This window comes from Falco peregrinus, chromosome 4 (genome assembly GCF_023634155.1).
Source record: "Falco peregrinus isolate bFalPer1 chromosome 4, bFalPer1.pri, whole genome shotgun sequence".
Lineage (NCBI taxonomy): Eukaryota > Metazoa > Chordata > Aves > Falconiformes > Falconidae > Falco > Falco peregrinus.
In genome coordinates, this window is record NC_073724.1 from 95,444,573 (window position 1) to 95,465,618 (window position 21,046).

General features: G+C 39.5%; 1 protein-coding gene across 5 annotated transcripts; it reads left to right on the forward strand.

Moving 5' to 3' along the window:
• The first annotated feature begins 13 nt into the window (after positions 1–13).
• SPART (spartin) lies at positions 14–17,917 on the forward strand. 5 transcript variants are annotated; one of them, XM_027792042.2, is made up of 10 exons: positions 727–1,056; positions 5,731–6,563; positions 7,661–7,858; positions 8,863–8,967; positions 10,746–10,875; positions 11,640–11,834; positions 12,809–12,967; positions 13,046–13,136; positions 14,108–14,168; positions 16,253–16,386. In XM_027792042.2, the coding sequence occupies exons 1-9, from the start codon at positions 1,038–1,040 to the stop codon at positions 14,166–14,168; spliced, it is 1,791 nt and encodes a 596-aa protein (XP_027647843.2). In that variant the 5' UTR covers positions 727–1,037; the 3' UTR covers positions 16,253–16,386. The 5 variants fall into 5 exon arrangements, with proteins under 5 accessions (XP_055658529.1, XP_055658530.1, XP_027647843.2 ...); XM_055802554.1 differs by lacking the exons at positions 727–1,056; positions 14,108–14,168 and adding an exon at positions 14–81 and having other exon boundaries at positions 16,253–17,917; XM_055802555.1 differs by lacking the exons at positions 727–1,056; positions 14,108–14,168 and adding an exon at positions 73–191 and having other exon boundaries at positions 16,253–17,917.
• The last annotated feature ends 3,129 nt before the right edge of the window (positions 17,918–21,046 follow it).

A 21,046-nucleotide genomic window follows, 5' to 3' on the forward strand; every position in this document is an offset into this window, starting at 1 on the left:
AGGGCCGCGTGCCGGCGGCCCCGCCCGCTGCCGCCTGACCCGGGAGGCGGGGCCTCGGCTGGGGCTGCGGGGTCTGGCTCGGTGAGCGCGGCGGCGGGGCCGGGGTCGAGCCCTCCCGGGTTGGAGGGGGGCTCAGCTGCGGAGCCCGGGGACGCGGGGAGGCCCGGCCCGGCCCGGCCCGGCGGGCTGCGGTGAGGGGGCTTGTTAGGCCTGGGGCGGGGCGGGCACAGGGCAGGTAGGAGGTCGCGGGGTGGGCGCCGCAGCGCGGCCGCGGTGCCGAAGAGACGGCGGGGCGGGGGTTGCTGTGTGCGCGGCGGGGAGCCGGGACGCGGGCCTGGGCAGGGCCGGGCAGCGCCCGGAGGGCTCGTATCGCCTCAGGCCTGAGGCCGGCCTGCAGGTGTGCGGCGCCGGAGGCGGGAGGGAGCCCCCACCCCGGCGGGGGCGCGGGGGGCGCGGTGCCGCCTCAGCGCGGCGAGCCCCGGTGCGGGAGAGCCGGCGGGGCAGCGGGTGGTTAGGCTGGGTTGAAGTAACCGCGGTCATTTCTGGCGTGGCTCCTTATGGGACTGAGAGGTTATTTGTCAGTGTACTTCGGAAGACCGTTCCTCGTGTTTTGCGGTTTTTAAAAGATTCGCGTCGGGTTGGGCTGGAGTTGTTTGAATGTGGAGAAATCTATTGGCGGTGATCGGAAACTGGCAGGCGTGCAGCTGATGAAAAATATTAAGTAGCCATCTTACGTAATGCTGCATCTTCCATGACGTTGTCAGAGTCTCTGGCCACTCGGTGGTGGATAGTGACAATGTCTTTGGACATGAGCACTGTGAAAATTCAAGGCTGGGCAGCACAGCTACACGATGAAAGGAATTATCTGCCCGACTGGTTTTTCAATTTCCTTTCCAGAGAAGTGCCAAGTAGGCCCTCAAAGCCTAAAAGCTCTGTGTTGAGTGCTTGTGGATGGAAATACACACCAAGGAGTCAGGAAGTATTCATCTGGGCAGAAAAGTGTTTGAAACAAGCAGCAGTACCCAGAGGAGAAGTGGATGTGCTGGCTGGGTGAATGTAGGTGCGGGGGTATTGGTGTAGGTTGAAATGTTGGAAGATGGGAGTTTACTGAAGTCCTCAGTAATTTTGAGAGTAAGAATGACCATGTTAGGTCAGATCACTGCCTTTCTGTTGTGTAGCTGTTGGTATTATCTAGCCTTAGGTGCTTAAATACTAGCAGCAGGCCACCAGTTAATGAAAAAATTAAGGGCTACTTTAAACAACCTAAATAAATCCACAGTTTTTTGCTTTTAGTTTATCAGCTAGTACCTGGCATGTATTAGTTTAAATCCTTTATAACATTTGTTTTAATTCAGTTTTGTTCTCTGAATTCTTGAAAGTCACTAATACTTTGTTAATTGCTCTTTCCCTACAGAAGTAAGGCTTAAACAATTCTGTCTGCATGGTAGTTCTCATTTATCCTCTTCATCTTTGAAATCAGTGGCTGATAGTAAAATAGTTGATATGCAGGAACAGCTCTTTGATTAAGTGGTTTGCATTTTTTTGTTGTTTTTTGCTTTTCCTGCCTTACATTCCCCAGGTTTCAGAAATAGTGAGACGGAAAGAGTGTACTACCTCTGTCAGTAAGAATATTTAATCCTCTTAATAAGCTTTAGGCTTCATGTTTACCTTCTGGCAGTGAGATCCATCATTAAGCTGTACTTTTTTTTTTTTTTTTAAATATACATTATATTTTTAATGAAGTGGGGTTTGCTGCTTTGGAGGAAGGGTGATCAGCCAGATAGTTGAGATGTTAGCTTACTATATAAAATTGAACTCGAGTTTCCGTGTTGCACTGTAGCTAGCCTCTCTTGTTCAAGTCATTTAAAACACAGACTATAGGTGTACTGATAAATGAAAAAGGGCCATGGAATGAGCTCAGGCACTGGATTGATCTGTGATTATCTACAGTGCCTGTTGGCTCTTTTCCTAGCTCTGTTTTGGGCCAGCTTCCTGTAGGAGAAGTTCCTCTTGGTCTTAGTGCCGAGTAGTACAGATCTGGGCCAGTCTGTGCAGGCCGTAGGATCAAAGGTTCACTTGTGGCACTCTCGTATTTAGTAATATACACCTTGCCATTCATTCCAGCTTTGAAACAGAGGAAATAAGACTCTGCGTTGTACAGAAACTGATTACAGATAAATATCAAAGCATGCAGGACACTTAAATACTGTACTAAGATCATAATACTGAAAATAATAATGACCAAGGATCTTCCTTGCATACAGATTGCTACTTAAATGTTCTGTTTCAGAGAATATTTCCTCTTGTGTTGTGAGGGAGCAATCCAGTTGGCTTCCTTACTTTATACAATCCGTTATTTTGTATTAATTTTAATAAATCAATAAGAATTAATTGAATTCGGCTCTTCAGACTGACTTTTAGTTACCTTGTGTTAAACTTAAGATATACCATTAATTCCTTCCTCCAAGTGCTTTGCCACACTAATGCATAGGTTCATGGTAACTATACTGTACATACACTGCAAACTTGGTATGTTGCAAATGATCAGAGAAGAGTTGCAAAACACCCACTCTTCTGAATTGCTGAGCCAGATTTTGTACCTCCGCCGTGCACGGCTGTACCAGTGCTGTATGTACACTGATTGTGCTGACATCTGTTTTCTTACAGACCTTTTCTATTGTGAATAAAGACTGAGCTTTAGCAAGAACAGTAGTGTTGACAGTATGATGAGCATACAGTGAATAGTAAATTAGTTCACTATTAAATGGAAATGTAGCTATGACTCTAGGATTTTACTTGATGCCTCTTTTTGTAATGTACTAACAATCATTAGCAAAAAAAATGATATAAAAGCTGTAAAGTATCTTTGCCTTAGCCTTCCCCAGCAGAAACAAATAAAAAACATGGAGCAAAATAGACTGGTGCTGCAGTTGTGTTCACACAGATGAACTGTTTACTTAAAGCCTTAATGGACTTTACAGACTTTTTACAGAATTCATTTACAGAATGAATTCACAGGCTCTAAAAAAGTCAAAAATGGTAAATTTTGCTCATAAAGAAATAAACTGTGATATTAGATTAAACTTGTCTGTCTCTCACTCTTCTAAACATTTTCTCTGTTTTGGAAACCTACAGTAGTTTTAAAATCAGAGTTCTTTAATATTGGGTTGTTTTTTACCTTTATGCCCTTCTTAAAAGGAAGATTTGATTTTTCATTAGTAAAAACAAGTGTTGATGCAAGATGATGTGGTTTGGGAGTCCCTGGGGTTTTTTGCTAGCAAATTATTTGGCTATGCACATATTAAATGGTTAATGTCCAGCTCATAAAATATATGACATGGCTAAGTAAAATCTTTCATGTAAGGATCCAGCTATATTTGACAGTAATTCTTTCCAATTAATTGCTTCCTATTGTGCTGGTCAGAAACATACTTAAAACTTCTAAACCTGATGTCCTTGTTGTTAAATATACACTTATTCTTATGCCAGTGTTGTTCTCAGCTTAAATCAAAGATGCCGAGCACATTGGCAGCAGGTGATTGCAATCAACCAGAAAAATCTCCTCCAGCCCAAGATTTGTTTTCCAGCTACATGGTGGGGAATGGGCAGCAAGCCTGGTGGCTCAAGTTGCTGCTGATCCACTCCATGTGGGCTGCCTTTTCAAGCCATCCCTGTCATATTCCTAGCTATGTGTCTGTCATTGGACTAAAATCACACATCTTGTCTTTTGCATGAAATTGGATTTTGTCATGTCATAAAAATACAGATACGTTCCAGATTACATGGCAGGTCCTGTGACTGCAGATGCATCAGTCACATAAGTGCTATCTGCATTTTGATCATAAAGGATGCAGGAATAGAGCCCAATGTTTCATCTTTCCTTCAAAATCTTTTCATGACTTGCACTGCTTAAGTTTCTTTGGTTATGTTGGAGTAGAGGAAGGATATTTTCTGGATGATACACATTTTTTTAATTATTTTTTTTTAACTTTATTGATAGACTAAAAGAAGAAGAGACATTAAATAAACTTAAATGTAGGTACAATTTCAGGTTTTTATTATGAGTTTGGATTTCAGTAGTTCTTCTCTTCTTTCCTGATTTACTTTCTTCCATTCATCCAGTATATTCATAGCGACTAATCCAATCTCTTAGCCCAGGGGTCCTCAAACTATGGCCCGCGGGCCAGATACGCACCCCAGGGTCCTCAGTCCAGCCCCAGTATTTACAGACCCCCCCGCCCCGCCCCCCCCCCCCCCCCCCCGCCGGGAGTTGGGGGGGGGGGGAACCAAGCAGCCGCAGATGACTGCCTGCCACTGCATCCATGCGCCGGCCCCCTGGTTAAAAAGTTTGAGGACCCCTGTGACTTAGCCTTTGGTTTATTGGCTTGGTAAGGGAAACTTGCCTCTCTAGGCAAAAGAAAAGTGATTGATTCACCAGAAAAAAACCAGTAACTTTCTGCACATCTTTTCCAGTTCAGGTACAGCTTTCTTGAATGTGGCTCAGTCTTGTGTGAGGTCTCACCAATGCTGTGTGCAGTGGCTTTAATGCTTCTGCACATGGAATGGAAATATTTTAATTTTTGCACTTGGATTTTACTTACCCTCATGTTTTCTGTAGCTTGCTATCATTGTGATTGACAGATGTCTCTAGATTTTTCTCTCTTCCATCAAGCTTACAGCAGAGAATCATTGTTTTTACTGAAAATACATACTCTTTCATTTTTATAAAGTATCCAGTTTTTGTTGTCCATGATCATTATTCTCTTCTAGTATAACCTGGTTTTTCTGAACTGACAGTGCCTCTCAACACAGTCAGCAAAAAATTTCACTGGAGTTTTTTTTACATTGTGTGTTGCAAACATGGTGTTAGTCCAAGAATGATTTGTATTTGCTGCATTTGGCCAAGACTGAAGACCTGCATTCAGTTAAAAGAGTGATTTTACACACTTTAGAGTTCACATAAACCTATTGGATTATTTTCTGCTGTTCAGTTGGTGCAATAGACATAAAAGCTACAACATTTTATAGATACTGGTACTTCCAAGTTTTTGTCACCTGGGGTGCAAGAAAGTGAAAACACCAATTGTCTTTCTCACTTTATAAACACTGTAAAGGAAGTAAGAAATTCCCTGTTTTCATGTTGTAAAGCACAGCTTTAACTGTTCAGAGTATTTTTTCACATTCTGTGTGTTGATGTTAGTTGAAGTTTATCAAGATTTGTTTTAGTCTTTTGAGTGCTTTACCTTAAATTACTTAAATAAATGTACTGAGTTTGTAACTTCAGCCTTTATTTAAATAGACAAAATGTTAACTGCATTTTTTAATATCTTAAAAGATTTTTTGAAAATATTATCAAAAGAAAAGTTAGATGTTTCTAAATTATTTTTTTTACTCTATTTGCTACTGATCTTAATACTTCTTTTAGATGAAAAGTTTAATATCAGGTGTGTTCATATTCTTCTGATGTTTAACTTCTAAAAAATGCATGTGTGTGATGTAACTAGATGCAATGGTTATCAATTCCTTGCTGCCTTGGAGTCATATATTCTAAATCTGGAGGTTATTAGGAGATAACCATAATGTAGCAGGCACTGCACCAAGCAACTAGATAGCTTTCTGCTAATACATGCAGTGTGGTCATCATTAGAAACTGGTTAGAAGGTATTCTAAGGTAAATATTGTTTGGTTTCATCTATGAACATGCTTAATGGGCTTTATTCCAATTTGCAGTAATGGAAGAACTGCAGGATCCAGTTATGCAAGAAGATGCAAATATTAAAGCTATTAATGAAGAGTACAGGAAAGCCTTTATTTTTATCAATAGAGGACTGAATACCGATGAACGGGGTCAGAAAGAAGAGGCAAGAAGTTATTACAAGCAAGGGCTTGACCACTTGCTCCGAGGTATTAGCATTCCATCGCAAGGTCCTGCATGTGTAGGGTCCCAGTGGGAGTCTGCTAGGCAAATGCAACAGAAGATGAGGGAGACCCTCCGAAATGTTCACGCTCGACTCGGCATTCTAGAACAAAACATGCCATCTGTACAAGCAAGTCCTGCTGCGATGGATGCCCCTGCTGGGGTGCCCAAGTTGTACCCATCCATTCCTTCTAAAGAAAAACCAGAACGACCCCCTGCCCCTAATTCTTCGTTTGTACCAAATCAACCACCTGTAGCAGATAGGGGTGTTGCATCTGCGAGCCAGGGGCAAATTCCAGCTATGAGTCCATCATCTGCAAAACCTCTTTGTCTGCCAAATGAAGCACCTCCTGCCTATACTCCTCAAGCTACCAACGGCCATTTTACCGTGTCTTATGGCACGGACTCAGGGGAGTTTTCTTCTGTAGGTGAGGACTACTACAGTAGGTGTACTCAGCCACCTCCCCTTGAAAACCTGGGAGTGGATGCAGATGAGCTGATCTTGATTCCCCAAGGAGTGCAAATCTTCTTTGTAACTCCTGATGGGCAGGTTAGTGCTCCTTCATATCCTGGATATCTACGCATTGTGAAGTTCCTGGATACAGATAGTGAGATGGCACAGAATCGTCCACCTGCATTTCTTCAGGTAACAGGAAAATAATTTTCTCCTTTAATTGAATTTCAAGAGCTGTCATAAAAATTTAAAAGGCAGTTTTCTTAAGTTCTTGCTCTTCTGAGCCTAAATATCTGTGTGATAATATGAAGGATGTTACAGCTGTTGGAAAAATGGTTTTGTGCAAATACATACTTTTATGACTTTTTTTTTGCGAAAATCAGCTGTCTTCCAAAGGTTGTCAGGTGCTGACTGTTCTGGTGAATTCCATTTTCTAAAGGAGTTGACTTAACATGTCTTTTCATTAAGTGAACTTCCCTTTCCTCCCATAGAGAAGATGTGTTAATTCAGCTGTTGTAACGTGTTGGTGTAAAATGGGGTTGTGCGCTACCTGCTTCGGTAAGAGCTAGTGATAAGGTACTACAGTTAGGGCAGCTGATAATGTGGAATTTGAGGGCCCGTGTTAACCCAGACTCTGAACTACAAATAAAAAAGATGCGTTATTTGAATTTTTTTGGTCCATGCTTGCTTCATGTGGGCATGTTCTGTAATGTACATTGTGTTTCTGGTCTGGTTTCTGGATCTCCTTTTTGCTGCTAAGATTGGCTGTTGGAAATCTCATCCACAAAGCGGAAACCTGGAGGAGCAAACAAAAACTGCTTCTTGGTTTTGGGTCTGCTAGTTCACCTCCACCTGTGTTAGCCGCCTTCAACAGTCAGCCAACAACAGACATATAGTCTCATTATCCAATCATATAAACCCAGCCTGAGATCTACAGGCGCTGTGAATTCTGACTTGTTTGGCAGTGGTTGTCATCTGCTTTTACACCTGGGCCTCAAGACGAGACCTAGTTAAGAGACTACCAGTCTGAATTACAGTCCTGTGAAAATTAGTATTTTCTCCATATTGGACTGTCAGAACTAACCAAGAACAGTCATGTGGGGTTTTTGTTTTGAAGCTGTTGTGGTTTTTGTTTGCTTTTTCTACCCGCCCCCAAGATGGCATAAGGCTTTTTTATTTTTCTTACAAAACTTTATACAAAATCAAGTTTGTGATGCTTATCAGTATGTTTTACCTGCCTTTCTTTTTAAAAGGATCCTTTAATTCCTTTTTGTGCTTGTCTTCTCTAGGTTTGTGACTGGTTATATCCTCTAATGTGTAACCAGTCTCCTGTTCTGTGCTGCAATACTGGAGTGTACATGTTTCCTGACACGATGTCCCAGATACCAGGGTCCTACGTGGGAGTAGTGCTGTCTTCAGAACTTCCAGCAGCTGACAGAGAGCTGTTTGAGGATCTCTTAAAACAGATGTCTGACCTTCGAATCCAGGTGAATTTCTGGGCTGCCTGGTTTAAGCTGATAAGGAAAGGTGTAAATGGTCAATGTATTTTTTGTGTGAAACTGCGAAGTTCTGTGTCTTGCTTGGTAAGCTCACCAGTGAGAAATCGATAAAGTATCCAAGATTAAACAACCTAGTAATGAAGCTGTAGGCCTGTGAGATGGGAGAAGAGAAATTTTAAAGTACAGATTTGTAAGCGCAGAGAGGAATTGGAGACCATTTTTTATATTTTCTCTATTTTTCCGAAAGGTAATGTAGGACTCAAAAGTTTTGTGTTTAGGAGAAAGCACGTTTTCTGCTGTGTGTACACACACATGCACACGCTCTCTGTGTAGTTTTGATGATACCATTCTTGGAATATTGTGCCCAAACGTGTTAACAGTTCAAAAATGTTAAGCCACTTGAGAGCAAACCTGTGAAAATAGCGTGTATCTCAAAAATCTGCATTCAAATGTGATCTCAAAATAGACATATCTGGTTCCTTATTGCACTAAGATGTTGGCAGATTGAGAAAACAGAAAAAAAACCCCAACAGTGTAACAAGGTGCAGTAAGATACAGTGACTGGAGACAAGGTGAAAAATGTTACTGTAAGAGCACTGGAGCACCATCTCAGGAAGAATGGTAATCAATAACTACGTAAAAGCTCATGGCAAGATTATATCTTTTTGTGAAAGACAAAATCATGTTGAACCATGAAGATTTGAATGCAGTGCTGATGGAAGACCAGTTTGCAGTATGCTGTGTGAGTGGGGTTCTGTTACTGTGTAAATCCTGTTGAGTTCAGAAAGGAACTTCACTGGCACAGGAGGCCACTAATTTTTATTTTAAAGGGAAAGGTACTACAGAACCTTTATGTGATATTTCAATGCAGGACTTGCTGGATAAGATCCTGTCATTTTTCATGTGTAGTAGTTCAAACTTGCTATCTCATTAGTTCCTTATTGTCCTCAAATTCCATGTTTTTGTTAATGTTCCCTGATACAATGTCACAGGTGCCAGGATCCCATGAGAGAGTAGGGTTATCTTCAGAGCTCCCAGCAACTGATAGAGCGCATTTTGAAGATAAATTTAAACAGATGTCTGGCCACAAAGTCCAGGTAAATTCCAGGACAGTGATTCCAAAATTTTATGTTAAAAAAATAATAATAAATTGTCACAGAAACAGACGCTGGTACTGCTGAGATTCCAGACTCAATTGACAGCGGCAATGTGTGGTGTGCTGTGTAGTGTGTGTGGGGGGGTTGGCTGGAGTTTTTTTGGTTGTTCAAGAGCTAATTCATTACTGCAGGCTGCCACATTTTGCAAATGAGCAGATTGCTGGAGTTTTAAAAAACGTGATATAGCACAAATATTTCAAAGCCTAATCTGATGGCCATTTAACGTGTCTGTTTTACACAGTACTCATGAGGATCTAATTAACAACTGTATTTAATTTAATTATAGTATTGAGTCACCTGTCCTATTAGGCAATCAGTTTCTGTTCTTTAGTATAGTCCTTAGAAGTCTTGTTGACTGTTTTTCTACATAGTGACCCAAACTGTGGTGTAATTAAATTATATCTGGAACATAGTTTGGGGGTTTTTAACTGTTTTTGGTTGGTTGTTTTTTAGCTATAGCTGTGTATTAAGGTTATTTGTCCTGCCCAGCCCCTGAAGTGTTTTGGTCACATGCTAAAGGTCTTTCTTGAACAGGAGATTTCACACTGCGGTGGAGCAGTAATTGATGATACAGTATATGTCAGGGATACATTGTTAATCTTCTGGGTAGCAACCTTGTAAATCTTAATCTACTCTTTTCTGTTAATGTTGGTTTTGCTTTCTTTTATTGCGACAGTCATCTTTGTGACATACCCTGCTTTTATTTCCAGTAAATATTTCAGGGGAATCTAAGAATTCCATGAAATATCAAACATTATTCTGTATTCTGTTCTGTTCCTAGGTTTCATCTATGAATGCTGTCAGTTAGACTTTTCTAGACTAAACAAAAAGATTTTTTCTTTCTGTCCATCGTTAACTAGCAGTGTTTTCAATCACGGAAGTGTTGGAGGTTTTTTTTACTTTTACATTGGAGAAGACCTAAACATGGAATCTCTTAAGAAAAACCTAAATCTATTCCAATTTTTTTGCTTTCTATAGTTAAAGTTCTATTATACATTGTCTGTGAACTGTGTAAAGTTTTGCTGTACTATTTAGAAAAACTAACCATACTGTGGTGGTGGTTGCTGTGTTTGAATGATTAACATATACTCCAGAAACTCTAGTGTTTGACATGAAATCACACAGAACCTATCTGCCCAGCTTTAGATTGGGAGCTTGATATGGTCCTTGGCTGTGCCATTCTGCAACAGCATCAACGGCACGTAGAATGAATAATCTCCTTTATTTTTTAATTTGAGAGGAAAGGGTAAGGAGCAAAACAACCAGAACAGCTGCATTCTTTTAGTGCAGCTGGATTCTCTGACCAAAGACTGCAGTTCTCATACTGAATAACAACAGAGGTGAATTTCCTCTGAGAAGATAAAAATAATAGGTTGATGAGTCTCTTATCTGTATTGCTAGTTAGTTTGTATTGCAAGTTTTCCTTAGTTACTTGACCATATGGCCGTATTGGCAAGCACATCTCTATTGTAACTCGATTAAGAAAGCGCACAGGAAGTGCTGAGCTGTCTGATAAGCTTTTTTGAATGCACAGCATTTCTGTGCAAATTGAGTTGCTTGTACACTTACAGCTTGCTTGAGTTTCTGTACACTTACCCAAGGAATACACAATATTAACATGATTTGATATCAGATCTGTATGATCTGAAGCATTTAAACCAGAAATCCTGATGATACATTGGGAAGTAGCTTCTCAGATGTTTACTTTTTCTTCATAGCCTTCAGAAGCCTCTGGTGATGCAGTTAACTTGCCTCAGACTGTACGTATCCAACCACAACCTGAAGGAGCAGAAAATCAGAAAGAGTTGCCAGAATGGAGTGAGAAAGTTGCCCATGGAATCTTATCAGGTACTGCTGTAATAAGAGGATTGTGTTGAATGTAAAGCTCTGTGAGTAACATTTAAACAGTATTTTCACCTAAACACATGTGTGCTAGTAGAAGCTGAGTGGTCAGAAGTAGTTGTTCACCAGTTCATTGTGATCATCTAAAGGATACTTTGACAACCTTTATAAAAACCGTGCAGATTTTAAACACATTGGCAACAGTTTTGTTCATGAGGCTCCTCAGTTGACTATATGTCAGGATATCTCTGCCTGTGACTCAAACCACCGTGATATATAACTGCTCATACAGGAGTAAAATTGTTCTATTAAAGCAGGTATCTGTTGTGATTTCTGCAGATAAGTTTTTTTTCCCTCTGCGAACTTTTGGAATATACTAATGACCACAAACTGATTGTAATAAATATAAATCTGCTAGGAGGGCTAGAGGGTTGGGTTGTATGTTTTCAGAACGTTAGTAGTGTTGAGGTGTGCAGTTCTGTCCTTCTGACCCAACTGGGGCATGGATATTTATTAAAAAACTGAATGTCTGTATTAAGCTGACATTGATGAGAGATGGCTATATTGAACTTTAGTAAATTGAAAAACTGTGGGTGGTGTAGGAGCCGAAATCGCTTCAGGAATTCATGCTGGCCCATGCAGGGAAGAATATAATTGCAGACTGTGTTATCAGGAATGTTTGTAAAGTCAGTGTTTCAGAGGAGGGAAAACTGTAGGAATCATAGTCTGTAATATTGTACATTGTAAGAAAAACAATTTTTGCCTTGAAGGTGCGTCTTGGGTAAGCTGGGGCCTAGTAAAAGGAGCAGAATATACTGGTAAAGCTATCCACAAAGGAGCTTCTAAACTGCGAGAACACATTCAACCAGAAGAAAAACCTCTGGAAGTCAATCCAACTGTAGCAAAGGGACTTCATGTAGCAAAACAGGCTACTGGAGGAGCTGTGAAAGTCAGCCAGTTCTTAGGTAAAAATTTCCATCTCATAGTATATTCTATTTTTTGCCTTAAATATTTCATAAAATGGGGGTTGGTTTCTCTAGCCAATGACCTAGAGGGGAGGGACTGAGCTGATGAAATCCAGAGATCAGTAGTTTGTGCCTAGTTACCTCCTGTGAGAGACATACTTTAGGACTAATACTTATTCTACGGCCTTGAGGCATTTTTTTCTTAAAAGAATAGTCTGTACAGTCTTAAGTTTGGCATGCTTTTCTAAGTTATAGACAGTTATTTGAAGATGGTACCTCTCTTCTTAAATTGATAACAGTGTATTTTAAAAGCTGTATAGTCACTGGTTACTACCATATTGTACCATTAGAGAATGTGTGTGTGTGGGCATTGTTTTAAATACACACACCTGAAACAAGTCTATTAGACTATGTATAAACTTCCAGATAGAAACGGCTGGTTGTTCAGAGGTGCTTGGTAACCCTAGCAGCTCTCGGTAACTTCATTGTGTTACTTACTTGCATTAATGTTTATGTCCAGTGTCTAGTGACTCATCCAAGTTTAAAAAACAAATTGTGCTGGACGTTGCAAAAGTACTTTGAAGAGCTGGAAAGACTGTAAGAAAGACTTCTCGTGAAGACAAGTGAGGAAAGAAACAGCTTGTTACCTATCTGCAGGTTGGGGGTAACAAAGCAACGGAAACAGTTTGAGTGCAGGGCATGTACGTATTTCTTTTAAAGTTCTTTTTAGCTGTAAGGCCAGCCTTACCCATTTCTTAGGAATTGGAGTTGTGCAGAATCTGAAAAATAAGGTTGCTTCTGTATCAGTTGGGTACTTAAGCCTGGATTAAAGTCTGTCTTTCAAGTAAGAGCATTTAAATAGAAGCAACGCTTAAGACTTCAGTGAAGCTTAGTTCTAATTAGAAGGAAGGACTTTTGAAGAAAGATGACCTTTGTTCTTACTAAATAATCTGCATACTATTCTTTTACGGTAGTTGAGGGAGTGTGTTCTATAGCAAGCTGTGTCGGAAAGGAGCTGGCTCCACACGTGAAGAAGCATGGCAGCAAATTAGTTCCAGAATCCCTTAAGAAAGATAAAGATGGTAAATCCACTTTTGATGGTGCTCTGGTGGTGGCAGCAAGTGGAGTTCAAGGTAATAAAAATTCCATATACTTTTGTAATTGTACTTTTTTCAACGCTATGAACTCACATAAGCTCCTCATTTTTACAGGGTTTTCAACAGTGTGGCAAGGTTTAGAAAGCGCAGCAAAGTGCATTGCTAAAAGTGTTTCAACTGAGACCGTAAAAACTGTCAAATACAAGTAAGTTATGTTTTTATTGGTTCATCTTCTACAGCATGTTGTCATTGTGTTTGAATACTGGCAAAAAAAAGTATATGAAAGTGCAGGGAAACTAACTGAAATACTTGCTTTACTCTATGCAGCACATGATAAGCTGCTAAGTGCACAGTAATGAGCATCTCCTGTAAGTAAAAAGATTAAATGAGTAAGTGGTCGTGGTAAGTATTTTTTTAGCTCTCTTCTAGAAATATTACCGCTTCAGGCTATGTTACAAGTAACGTTCAGATTTATATCTTTGCTCTACACTACAATGTCATTATTAAAAACGTTACTGTTTTAAACTTCTCAGCTCTGGTCCTGAATTTATGTAGTATGTATTTACTTAGCTAAATTTAAGAAAAATGGAAAAATTCCATCTATCAGCAGGTTTGGTTAAAGTGAGGATGTACAAAAAAGAGAACTGTGTAAGGAAATCTAAGACATAAATAGCAATAATACAATAGACTTGACTTGCAAAATACAGGCATTCTTAGAAAAAGATAATAGGGGAAGAGGTTAGTAACATTTGAGATTAAGATGATGGAAAGACCAAAACTGAGTGCATGTACTGGAAGATGCTGTGGAGAATAAGGGAATATATCAAAATAACTGCAAGACATGAAATATACCCCTTAAAAGAAAAAAAAAAAGGCAATATATGTATTACAATAAAAAGTGAAGAGTAAGCAAAAACATGTAGCTTGTGGAACTGGTAATAAGTGTCACAAAAGAGATGTTCAGGATTGCTGAAAGTGCGTACAGGCTACTACCAGAAGGTAACAAGGTAAACAGCATACAAAATTAAGTGGATTGGCATTCAGGGTTGTGTTGTGCTGAATTTGAAAGAGGCTAGATAGTGAAGTTCTAGTCAGTGGTGCTTTGTTGCTAATGTTTGTACTTAATAGGAATATCAGGAGGTTTCACATGAATTCACATTAATGTTTTTATTTTAGATATAAAAATAGGACATATGGAGATCAGCAGTCAACAGGCACTAAGAGTGAAAACCAATAAGTAATTAAATGTTGCAGTTAATTATGATATATTTTAAAATATTTGATATGTGATCTTTTAAAAATCTATATAAATATATTAAAATACTACATAATATATATCTTTTGGATGCTGGCTTTTGTTTCAGTGACAAAGATTTCTGCCATTCAAAATACTTCAGCGAATGTGCTAAATTCCACTTTAATGGAAACAAAGCTGAAGGAGCATCAGCACAGTGTCTCTAAATTAATAAAAAACTTAGCTGCAGTACCTCTTTGGATGGAGTTATAAAGAGATGCTCATCATATGTGCTTGTTGATCAGAACTGGGGGCAAACGTAGCTTCAGATACTTCTGCCAAAGTACCGTGCTACTACCTTCGTGGGTTTTTTACAGTGGTTTAAATAATTGCAGCATCTACATCTGCCCAGCTTTCTTCCTTAAAAAAGCAAAAGTGATAAATGATGCAATTGAGACAAGCAAATTGAAAAATCACTTATCAAATACTAAGCAATTGTTATCTGACTGTATTGGATAAGCTACAGTCTTACTTTAAAGGAGGTTACCTGTTTTACTTATGATGTATAAAACTGGCTTATGGTGTTCCTGAGGTGCAAATAACTAATCAAACTGACAAATACTGCACATTTGCTGTGAGATTAGTTCTGTGCTCTGCAAATTTGATGCTGGTGATTCAAGGCTGTTGCTCTATCAGAGAATTAAAAATAAAACAAAAGAAGCACTAATTCTTTTTATTTGGTTTCATTGTTGGTTCCAGCCATCATGCCATGGCTGCTGTACTGATAATGCAATAGATTTCAAGGTTCTTCAATATTCTGTGCTTTTCTCTGGCCTTACTTTGAGGTCCTCAAAGAATTTCTGGTCTCAGGAAGCACAGGGAAAAAGTAACTCCACTAACTGTTGGGATTCTGATGCTGCCAGAAATACTTCCCTTTGGCCTGGTTTGTCTGATTACAGTGCTCTCTCGGGAAATGTTTGGTTGCCCAGAACAGCTGGAGTTCCTGCTCTCACTATACTCTTGTCCTCCTGTATGCTGTCCATACTGGTGTATATGTGCACCTTTCTTCACAGTTGAGTAATTAATATGAGACTGCTGACTTACCCCCTAAAGCATAAAGAAGCTGGGCCCACAGCCCAGTGAAGAGACCCGAGGCTTTATCTTGTAGCAATTTTCATCATAGCCTTAAGACAGCTTTTTTGAGTCTTTTGGGATATTGTATGACTTCTCCTTTTTCCCTGCTCCTTCCCCTTTGCCACTGCATTGATTCCAGATTACTTCAGATAAGCTTTCACTGCACAATGGAACGCTTTTGTAGGGACCTTGCTACCTCCAGTGTGTGAGCGTAGCTGTGTCAGCAGGTCTTTGTACCCAGGAGACCTGCTAGGCTGTCTGAGTTAATTTACTTGAGCACAGTGGTGCACTACCTCAGTAAGTCTGCTTTGGAGATTTTGAACTAACATGCCAGTGGGTTGCTGTTACATGAGACACAGTATCATTTTATGCCATGTAGGCATGGGCAAAGGTGATAGAGGACAAGTACTAACCAAGCACTATTCTGGCAGTGGTGGTACCAATAGAGCTAAAATATGCCCGAGGTGATTCCTGCCCCTTTTTCTGTAACAGGTGAGAAGGCAGGACAGTTTGCCCTCCCTCCTCAGTGCTGCCACCCATGGTACAGACTGAGAAGATTAAGCAGCTTCAAGGGTCTAGTTGTGAGGACTTAGATGGGGGGATATAGAGGGTATTAGGAAGTTTGCCTAAGAACTTAAGTGAAAAAGTACTTGGGGGGTTATTGCACACACCACCACCCCTTTATAGTTCTATAGATAAGCCTTCTCATCAAAACTAGAGGAAGGAGGGAGAAAGGCTGGAAGTTTTTTTGCAGAGGAAAAAGGCCAGAAGCATATTGATAACTCTAAAGAGTAATTCATCTGATAGAGGAGCAGCCCTTGCTCAAATGGCTTGGTAGTTTCTAATTTTATTCTTTAGACATTCAGGCTGTGTGCTTATTATTTTGGTAATGCTTAATTTTTTGCTTTAAAATACTAAGTATACAAATCTACAAAACCACTATCTTTCTTAAGGTATGGAGATGATGCTGGCCATGCTACAGACAACGCTATGAATTCTGCAATCAATGTTGGTGTGACAGCATTTAACATTGACAGTATTGGTATCAAAGCTGTTGTAAAGAAAACCGCAAAGGAAACGGGCCATGCTGTGTTAGATGAATATAAAGTATTGGATAATGAGAAGAAGGATAAAAAATGAAAGCAATGAAATATTTCTCAAAGCCTTACATTAGAGATGGAACTTCCTATTTAGAATTAACCACATTGCTAATCTGCAGTTTAACACAGATCACGCTGTACTTTTCAAGAAACTGTTAATATGACATGAAAATGTTAAAGTAGGGAGGGTGTTCATAGATGGAAAAATGAAAGTTGTGTTAAGTCCTTGTTCTGTACTGAACAAGGGTCTTAACTTGATCAGGGCTTTAGACAACTGCAAGGATGTAAGTTTGCAGTTAATAAACTTGCCTCTGTAAGCACTTTTTCAAAATATAATATGGAATAATACATTAATATAGAAATATTATTGTGAATATTTTTGTAATACTTTATATTTGTAAAGAAGGTGGTGATACAGAACAGATAGGATTACTGATTCTGGAACAAGTAGGATTACTAGTTTTAGTTTTTAACTACCCTTAAGAGTTAGTTTTACTAAAACAGCTTGTCTTATTTAATATGCACTACTAAAATAAGCTTTGTGTTTTGTTGTTTTGTAGAGAATTTCCCTGTTCAGCTACCAAACAGCTAATCTTTCCAAAGCTCATGTTAGAAGAAATGAAAGATGAACCTCAGGTAACTAGGTAGTTATTCCCTTTAAAACTTTTTTTTTCCATCCAGCATATAAGCAAACCAAAGATAGCAAGCATTTCTTTTAAAAGAGGGTATTTACAACTGTAGAAAAATGTATTCTCCAGTTGACTCCATAAGGAATATATAAAGATTCTTTGAAATTTTGATTTTTATGTAGAGAAGATAAGTATGGTTTTGCATAAAGTATTTTTCTGTAAAAAAAAAAAAAATAAAAATAAATCCATAGGGGACACTAGGAACTTCTATGCATTTGTACTTTTCAGCCAATCCAGAAAGATTCAGAGTATGTATCATGGCCTCCTAATGGAAGACAATATGTATTTGCTTCAACAAATAGTTCTAACAGTCAGCATCTTTATTAAATTCATAGTTGCACAAGGTGCATCTTTAAAGGGTATGAAGTCAAGCCCTTTTAATGAAGAGGTGTGTGTGGAATAGGATAGACCCTACTGTGTAGGTTTTTCATTCTGTTCCCAGTACAGTGTGAAGTAACTCCATACGTAGAACCCTTGAGATGGTTTTACACTGCTACTTATTTAACAGTTCATTATTGAGTTTTAAAGCTGCTACTACACATTTTAATATTGGTTGGACCTGCAGCAAACAGAACACCACCAATTTACAACTTCCCTCCATTTCATGTAAATGGAGAAGATAACTATAAATGATTGTTAGCAAATGATATTTGCATCAGATTGAAAAAAATACAGTAATGACTAACGTCTATTAGAATGGTAATAGGTGCACACTTTGTGGTAGCTACTGTAAGCCTGTACTTAGGGTGAGAAATGTGAAACAAAGGATCTAACCACTTGCGGTGTAACTTTGATTTATGGAAATAAAGATGAAATTAAAATCGGTTAATCTGTGCTTGGTCTTTTTATGATATGAAGCTACTGTACGGATCAAGGAGTGGAAAGACTAGGCCTTCTGAAAAAAAGAAAAGTATTAGGGTATTTACAATATTTACGATAGAAATAAGCTCATCAATTAGAGCTTAAAACTTTTCAAACTAAAAAGGTCCATTGAAAGTCCACTACAACACTTTCTTTTTCTACAGTCTGTCACTTGCCAAGTATAATTAGTTTAAGGTGACTAAAGACTTCATGCTCGCAAAAGCATTTTTGTTATGAACTTCATTTACAGCAGGGATGTATGTATTTGTATCTTCCTTCTGCCTCCTGTTTTGCTTTCATATGTAGCTCATGTCCTTTAGTTTTGTATATAAACCATCAGAACAACAAGTTGGATTAAAACAACAGTTAAGATCGAAGTGTTAACAGTCTTCAAGAGACTTAAATTGTAGCACACTGAGGAAAAATATTTGAATGCCATTCATATAAGACGAGCATTGTCCTGTTGAACCTGTTGTTGCTGACTTCACATGTACTCTTTCAAATTTGTCTTGAAGTAGATGAAAGTTATTCTTTTTTTTAATAATTACTACCCCATTTTACATTTTCTAATGTGATACATCCATGATACTCCCTTTTACGTTGTTCCAAACTTTAGTTAATTCTCACTGCTGAAAGTATTACGCTGTTGAATTTACCCTGCTTCAGTTGTCACTACTTGGGCCCTGGGCAGCAACTCCACAGGGTTCTCCCCACTTCCTCTACCATATTCAACAGCCTTATCTCAGCTCTCCCTTTTATACACTACACGCTAACCTCTCTAAGCCTCATATCTTAGTAGGTTTTTATTTCCAGCTTGGTTTTGTTTCTCCTTTGAACACTGAACATCTTTTGATGTATGGCAGTCTTAGAAGTGGTCTTACTGAGCTGTTTACTGAGTGAACTGCTACCTGCTTTCCTACTGCATTTCTATTTCCAAAATAATGTGTTCAAAGTCTTTTCTGCTGCAATAGTGGTCTCAAATCTTGTCTTGAGAAGATTACTTTTAATGACCTCTAAGTCATCCTAAGCTAATGCTGTGTCTGTATAAACAACTATTCTTACCTCAAGTCTAAGACCCCTGCATTTGAATGGATTCCTCTAGATTGCAAGGGTGGATTGGTTGGTTAGTTTGTTTAATGCCAGTTTAAAACCATCTTGGGATAGTCTATCTTAATATTTACTGACAAACTAAATCTGTAATCTTTTAAAATGAATTGGTAGAACTACCTTCCACTAAAACATGCTGACTAGCTCACCATAAAACAGTGTAGGTTGGGAGGGACCTCCAGAGGTCCCAAACTACAGAGATCTGTAATCCACCTTCCTTCTCAAAACAGGTCCAGCTGGAGCACAGTACTCTGTGTCAGTTCTGCTCACATTTTGATTATCTCCAAGGATGGAGACTTTACAACCTCTCTGGGCAACCTTTGCCAAGTTTGACTTTGGTAAAGGTAAATATTTCTCCCTTATACTGGGCTTAAAACTTTTATAGGTACTCAGGTGCATTACTGCTTATCCTTCCATAGTGCACACTAGAGAGAAGCCTGTCTTCTCCATGCCCTCCTCTTACGTAGCTGTTGACAACACTAAGATCTCCTTATGCCTTCTCTTCTCCAGGCTGAATATAGGCCAGGTGTGCCAGCCTCTGACCTAAGGGAGCTCTTAGGATTTGTTTGGGGGACCAAAACTAAGTGCTCCAGCATGTGGTCCCACAAGTGCTGAACTGAGCAGAAGAACCATCTCCATCAGCCTCCTGGCTATGTTCTTCTGACGCAGTCCAGGAGGCTGTTGGCCTTGTTTGCTGCAAGGTGTGTTGCCAGCTCGTGGTCAGCTTGTTCACCAGGGACCCCGTGTCTCTTCCTATGAAGCTGCATTCTTGTTAGCATGCCCAGCCTGTACAGATCCATGGGCTTTTCCCATCCCAGACATTGGATTTGTTTTTTATTTAATATCATTAGGTTCCTTTCAGCGACCTGCCTCTTCAGGCTGTACACCCCACTCTGAAAGGCAGCCCTGCCCACCTGCATAGAGGCTGCTCCCCTCAGTTCATCATCATTGGCAAATTTGCTGAAGGTATGCCCAGTCTTCCAGGTTGTTAATAAAGAATCAAGGTATTAGGTCAGGGTTTGATCCCAGAGTAAAGTGGTCATACTGCTGATCACCACACTTTAAACCTGATGGCCCAGCCAATTTTCCAGCAACCTTACTTCCCAGTTACCCAATCTGTAACTCGCCAATTTGGCTATAAGGGTACTATGGAAGGCTATATCAGAGTCCTTGGCAAAGTCAAAATATACATCTACCACTTTTTTCCTTGTCCACACAGCCAGTCATACCCTAGTTACTGGTGCTACAGAAATAACTAGTTCTTTCTAACAATTAAATTAAGTCATAACTGAAATGTTTGTCTTCTGCACCTGGTCTGTCTTAGTCTCTATTGCCTTCACATAATCTAAAGATATGTATTCAAGTATAAAATTCTGTTTTCAAACCACATAATGTCAAACATTATGACCAGGTTTCCCAACTTATCTTACTGAAAATTTTAGTTTCAAAAATAACATTAAAAGCCTTAAAACAATGAAAGCAGCTTTATAGGTATTCATATCCAATTTTAGCCAATTTATTTGGAATAAAGAAATGCAGGAAAATTCTCATGTGTTGCAAGTGTCATTATGTTACTGCTGTGATTGTTAAAAATATTGACAGTTTGAAGTTTTACCATGCTCACGCAGGACCTCAGTCCACAAGACGCCTTGGCTCTTCTCCCACTCCAGTTCCCAAACCACCTGGTGAAGCACATGGTTATACCTGCTGTCCTGTGCCAACCCAACCTGTATGGTCTGGGCTCATCTTTATGTTCCTGAGAACTTGCCTAGTTAGGATAACTTGTAAATCTGAGTTGAGGCTAGGACCTGAAAGTATCCTGGAGAGTAGGTCAAAGAAGGGTTTCCTGGGGCAGAGAGAGCACATGGTGGCCAGGATCTAGCCCTGTTACCATGTGCTCTTTGTTCTCAGACTTCTGTGTGATTTCAGGGCTCTTTCTGAGTTCTGAATGTGCCCTCCAGATGAGAACTATTCAGTAGGCTGGTTAAGT